This window comes from Lipophrys pholis, assembly GCF_963383615.2.
Source record: "Lipophrys pholis genome assembly, chromosome: 20".
NCBI classification, from domain to species: Eukaryota; Metazoa; Chordata; class Actinopteri; order Blenniiformes; family Blenniidae; genus Lipophrys; species Lipophrys pholis.
Window position 1 is genome coordinate 9549321 of NC_137648.1, and position 6400 is coordinate 9555720.

The window sequence follows — 6400 nt, forward strand, 5'->3', positions numbered from 1 at the left end:
CCCTGCCACTCAGGCCTGTGCTGGTTCTGACATGTTTCCTGCAGGACTTGTTTTCATCCCTCAGCTGTTGATCAATCATTTAATTTCTTTAATGGGCCTTACTGAAAACCAATGGTGCATGTAATAAGTGTTTAACTAAACAGTGTGGACAGTGGGGAGACTTAAGTGGTATCTTAATGATTTTTTTCCCTAACTGAGCATGACAGTATTAATGAATTTGAGGGCTCACAAGGAAACTTTTAAAAACCCGTATGCAAAATTTGCCCCAAAGAATGCCTCTTCTCGCCCTGACTGAATAATCTCGCTCTAGCTTCAAGTGATGTGTTTATTATTGCATTTATGCCAATATATTTGCATTTCATGAAGTATAATTTTAGGCATCAACGTTTTGCTGGCCCTTGATTTAAAAAAAAATAATTCATCTGAGAGATTTAGCGCCATCGTGTGGTGAATGTAAAGAGGAAAAATCCTCAGTCATGCAATAATGGGAATATTTTCAATGATATTTATTTTTAATAAAAGCGACTCACTAACGCTTTCAAATACATGTTTTTCTTTCACTTGAATAAAACTGTAACTTCTCCCGGAGGTAATCTCATTAATAATTCCAAATGTAAACATTATATTAGACTATTGTTATTAGTATCCTCTTATCTGTCTTTATCCAACTTTATTAATATACTATTTATACGAGATGTCTTTTTTACAACACAACCACAAATCGATGTGTCTGCTCCCGTTTGCATGTGTTCCCACAACAAATCATTGAATTTTCTCTCCTGCTCCATCACCCAGAGATTCACACCCAGGCACCCAACACTCAATATGAAAGCTTAACCCAATGTGCTAAATGTTTGGGATGATGGGAGGGAACTTGTGTATCCAGAGTAAAAACGTACAGGGAAAACATGCAAGCTCTGCTCTGAAAAGCCCAGTCCACACTCGAACCCATAACTTTCTCCCTATGATGTACCAGTGCTAACCACTACACCCCTGTACAGACCTACATATTTGTTCAATCCCCTATATGCAATAGATTTATCCCACAGATAAACCTGTAATACTGTATTTACTCATACAAATCCCCAAATTCTCTATCCTTGACCCTGAACCACAAGATTTATAGAAGCAACCGAATGTGTCACGATATTATAATGTTGTTTATCCTTACTTGTCTTGTCAGTTGTTGTGTACACCTCATATGGAGTCCAATATGTTTCCATAATGCTTGTGATTTTACCAATCCTGCTCAAATGTTCAAAATACACATTTTCAACATTTAAAAAAAATGGGGGAAATAGTATGATCATTTTGACCTATGTTTGTACATGTACAGTCTTTTAAAATCATCAGTGTTTTTATTCACATCACTTTAAAAACTGGATGTTTGCTATTTAGTTGTGCTGACTGACTGGTACAATAAAAAACGTGAAATTTAAGGAATCGTGCATATTTTATATATTTATTTTAGTTTAAAAGGTTGAGGGAAGAATTAGAGACACAATAAAGATTAAATAAAGACACATTATTCTCCCCAAAAAATTGATACTAGAAAGTTTAGTGACTTACCGACGTGGGGAAGAAAGATTTGGCACGTTGTTCAACCACAGACCAACACTGACATCTACCGTCCTCTTGACAAACCAAATGCACGACACATTCTCACTCAGACGCTTACAGAAATGTATACACTTCAGATTGGAAAATGTTCCTTAAAAAAGGGAACTAATTTATGTCAATGTTTTAATAAACTCAAACTCTAAAAAAAACCTAAAACGCTCACTTACCTGAACCGGACACCCCTCTCCTGCCCAGCCGTTTGGTTCAGTCCACCCGGAAGTAGTTGAAAACATACTCATAGTCACCTGACTGGAAGCATTTAAGAGCCTTTTCACACTTTATTTATTCGTATTATCGTTGTTATCAATATTGAATAGGCTTTGTTGTGAACCTATACTGTTGGCACGTTGCGCATCTCTCCAACTCTTTCATTTAGCTGACTGTTCGCTTTGCAAACAGAAGATTTATCTTCCTTGAAGCTCGACAGAAAGAAAACATCTTTAATCCAGCTTCTGAAAAGATTCCTGCAAAGGTTTTAATCATGGATAAGATTGCTAAAGGTATGTGAAGTCCACGGCAGACTATATTAATATGGATGTGCTTATGGCATCGGAACTAATGCATTTCAGAAGCTTTCATGTGAGTTTGCTGTTATCATGAAAGAGAGACTCAGGGTGATTTTTGATAAATGTTTAGTATTTTTAAGGACACTCATTCAAAATGTAGCACAAGATTGTCTGATATTAAATAATTAGTGCGAATGGAACACCACAAAATGCAATTAAATCAAATGTATCCATAAAATATACATTGTGGTCCAATCTAAGGACATTCTTTATGTATTGTGTTCAAATTAAACATCAGTTGAACTAAACTGAACCAGATCTGTAGGATTACCAACCATTTTATCATATAGACAAATATTGTTGACTGATCACTGTATTAACAACAAACACAGACATTGTTCGCGAAGTAGCTCATTTAAAACAGAAGTAGACTCTATTGGTCCTGAAAGGCCAGAATCTCACCTGGTTTCATGTTTTAACATGCTTCATGATGACGATGAGGGGCTCTTCATCATGTTTTCTGCTGAGATTCTTTTAAGCTCAGTGTGTTGGTGGACTGTGGGCACAGGTTTGCAGGTTTGATCCCATCTCCCCGGTCCATATGTCAAAGTGACAAGATGCAAGATGCTAAATCCCAAAATGGATGTGCCTTTCCTCTCACCAGCCACCACTGGTCTGTGCATTTAAGTGAATGTAATTAATGATATAATGAGCTTTGGAACTGTTAAAGCGCCTCTAAAAGTGCTATATAAGTGAAATCAATTTGCCATTTACAGCAGCCACTAATAATTCTGACTTTAACTAACGCCAAGTAGTTCTCACAAAGTACGTTAAAAACACTAAAATCCACAGTTTAGTTCCCTGGGTGCGACTACTGTCAAGCGTTAATAAAACGGACTAAAGTGAGCACGTTCAAAGAGAATCAGTTGATTTTATTAAACCCAATTCAAGACAATGAAAGTGTTGCATCTATTTATAGTCTCGCCTACAAGCAAGTAAGAGGGTAAAACGACATATCAATAATGAAATATTGTTATAGAAGCGATCGCATTTCTTTTTTTCCCCCTTTGCTTTCCTGGCTGTCTTGATTATGAGTTGTCTTGATCTTTCAGATGTAGGTGATATCCAGTCCCGACTTGTGGACCACCGACCAGTCATCAATGCAGAGATCCGCTACTTTGTGAAAGAGTTTGAGGTATTTGAATGTCATTGCGATGGTGTCTGAGTCCCACTATATATATATAAAGCATATGTGGTGTTTGTCATAGTAAACCGCCCGCCAGTAAAGTTCAAACCCTGTTGGGGATTTTTGGTCTGACATGTCAGAAAGAACCATCAACCAAAAAAATAAATAAATCAAAGCACCAAATGAGCATATATATCTTGAAGAATGATGCTCGTCACTGGAGTACACATTAGTGTCCAGTCATGGTCCTGGAGGGCCCCAAGTCCTGCATGGTTCATGTTTTTCTCTGCTGTAACACACCTGCTTACAATGAGGCTCCTTACTATTAAATGTTAACCTTTTTTTCCCGCCTTTCATTTAATTAATATCCCTTTCTTTTCTTTAATTGGTCCATCTGCTGTGCCAAGTGAGACATCATCTCAAGATGTTGTAGTTCATGATCAGCACCTTAACTTCTCGAGTGATAGCATAGCATTATTTCTTTCTTTTTTTTATTCCAGGTGTCTTCTTGAATTGTATAATGACTTACCACTGTGATGAAAACTGAAGAGTAAATGTTGTTTTGCTGCTGTGAAATTCAACTCATCTCATACTTTTAATCCGATTATAAATGTGCCACATACACACGTGATCAAAAAACTAAGATTTTGAAAGCCAAACATTCAAGTACCATGATACTGTATGCAAATGGACTCTTTCTCTGCTGCTGATCAGGAGAAACGTGGACACAGAGAGGGCCGACTGCTGGACAACGTCAATAAAATGGTGCTGGAAACTAAGGAGCAAATGCTACCCATGGATTTGGACACCATTAACCAGCAGCTGTCCAGTGTTCTTAAAAGATGTAAGTCACCCTAAATAGAATAATTTATTCTCTTAGATGTTTATTTCAGATCAAATAGGCAACATAAGTCATGTATTTTAACAAGATACGCATATTGGATAGTTTATAGATTATGTCCTTTTGCACCCAAATGTATATTTTGATCTTATTGAGATTGCTACAGTAGTATCTTGGGACTGCTACAAGTACCTATGTATATATAACTTTCAAGACATGAAATTCTATGTAGTGTTTAAATACATTTTGCCTTATTTTGATTGTGTGTCTATCTTATAGTGGAGGCTGCTAATCATATGGCACAGAGGGTCCAGCAGAGGGAGCTAGAGGCTCAGCAGGTAAAGACAAATGCCTTAAAGAGCAGGTGGGCACTCCTGTATGGCTCTGAGTGTCCCTGTAGCAACACACCTACTAATAAACGGCTCATTATTATTGTTAGAATAACAAAAGCCAGTGCTCTCTTCTTACGTGGCGTTCTGGTCTCGGTGTATCCTTCCAGAGCACCCGGGTGCAGACCAACATGGAGCAACTGAAAGAAGAGTGGGGAGAGTTTCTGAAGGAGCAGCAGAGATTAAAGGAAGAGGTGGATGAGGACCACGCCAAGGCTGTAGGTCGACTGAGCGCCGAGTACGGTGAAAAGAAGAAGGACCTGGAGAAGTTTTCATCCATATGATGATGATGATGATGATGTTGATGATGGTGTGACTCGGTCCAGCAGAAGCTTTTTGTTCCAGACGTAAATGCCTGTTTTGAGTGTGCAAAACAAAGATGTTGGCCTTGCTCTGTGTGTTTGAAATGTGGTCAGGAGCAGCAGAGCTTCACACCTTTTGCTCCCCTCAAGACTTGAGCAGTTTCCAAATCACAGCAGTAAAAGTGTGATTAACAGCTCTGCATTTTCACAAGTCATCACGGCTCGCCATTTTCTGTCTCCAGCCAATGGAATATACACAGCATTTCAAACGGTCTGGAATATGTCATTTTCAAACAGGTAATCGTTTGATTGTTACTTGGCTGTGAAGTTCTAAACATGCCAAGGTTTTTAATGGATGTCTGCCTGCCGGGTTGTGATGATAAATTAACGTCATGCTGACAGGATCCTCAAGTTTGGCACCAAGTTGAGGTTTTTCAAGCACTGAGACTAACATCGTTAAAGGTTAGAAAATCTGTTCTGAGCTGGCCTGTTTAAAGCTCGGCTCACATGTTGTAGAAACAAGCTCAAACAGAACCCTTCTCAAAAGAAATCGTCCCTCTCTGGCTCTCCCGTGTTTTGGGACATTTGACCTCTGGCTTTAACTTCAAATAAACCTACTTTAATTTGAAAGGTTTTTTTTTGCCAATTGAATGTTAAGGAACAGAAGTTTACATTTTTTTTTCCACCTCTAATTTAAGTTTAACGAGTCACATATCTAAAGACTGTGAAAGCAGTTCATACAGAAACAAAGACATTGCAGTTGAGCTTTCTCGTGAGATGAATGTCCTTGTCATGTATGTAAGTTTTCAGGAGTTACCCTGCCTTGTCTGTTTAACCCCGTCAGTGTTTGCATATACAGTGGAACTGCTCACTTTGTTGGTCAAACAGCTCATTAACCTACGGCTGTAACATGGACTTCAAAATTAAAATATCAGTGTTGGTCTCGACAATGACAGCCATTGCGGTCTGTGTTAAGCATGAATACCATTTAAAATAAATTGTCTTAAGTTTCTTTTGCACAGTGGCAGTTTAATGTGTGGACGAACACACTGGGCACATTTCTGGACAGAGCTGCTATTTTAATTTCGTTGTGCTTCCGAAGAACAATAAAGGAATTCTAATTCTGATTCTGATTCTGATATTTAACAATATCTTGTAAGACTTGGACACATTAGCAGATTCTCATTCCCAAAACAGTAAAAGAGGCGATTCCAACTGACTATGGGTAGAGACCGGTTCAACTCTAGATGGCCCACCAGTCCATCAGTGAAAACACAGAGGCAGACACATTCACATTCATTGCCAATATTAAAGCACCACTTAACTTCAAACGCATGCTTTTTTTTTTTACTTTGGGAGGACACCTGAATCCCTGGAGGCACAGGAAGAACATGGAAACTATGGAAAGGGCTCCACAAAGCCCATATTCGAACTGGAGTATTTTCTTCACTGAGAAAAACATATTTTTTCAATCATTGCAAATGTGAATTCAATTTTCTACTTTCTCCATTTATAAACACTTTATCAAGATTACACAATTCAGACATTTTTAATCA

General features: G+C 38.2%; 1 protein-coding gene across 1 annotated transcript; it reads left to right on the top strand.

Moving 5' to 3' along the window:
* Positions 1-1826: 1826 nt before the first annotated feature.
* On the top strand, positions 1827-6172 carry bloc1s5 (biogenesis of lysosomal organelles complex-1, subunit 5, muted). Its single transcript, XM_080489798.1, has 5 exons — positions 1827-2120; positions 3239-3321; positions 4027-4156; positions 4433-4491; positions 4653-6172. Exons 1-5 carry the CDS (start codon positions 2102-2104, stop codon positions 4824-4826), a joined length of 465 nt encoding a protein of 154 aa, XP_080345924.1. The 5' UTR covers positions 1827-2101; the 3' UTR covers positions 4827-6172.
* Positions 6173-6400: the final 228 nt, after the last annotated feature.

What these genes read in the sequence shown, in the direction of transcription:
- bloc1s5 (XM_080489798.1), top strand. An exon ending in ACTTTGTGAAAGAGTTTGAG is followed by an intron (nt 3,322 to 4,026) that starts GTATTTGAATGT and finishes GCTGCTGATCAG; the next exon opens with GAGAAACGTGGACACAGAGA. An exon ending in GGGAGCTAGAGGCTCAGCAG is followed by an intron (nt 4,492 to 4,652) that starts GTAAAGACAAAT and finishes GTATCCTTCCAG; the next exon opens with AGCACCCGGGTGCAGACCAA.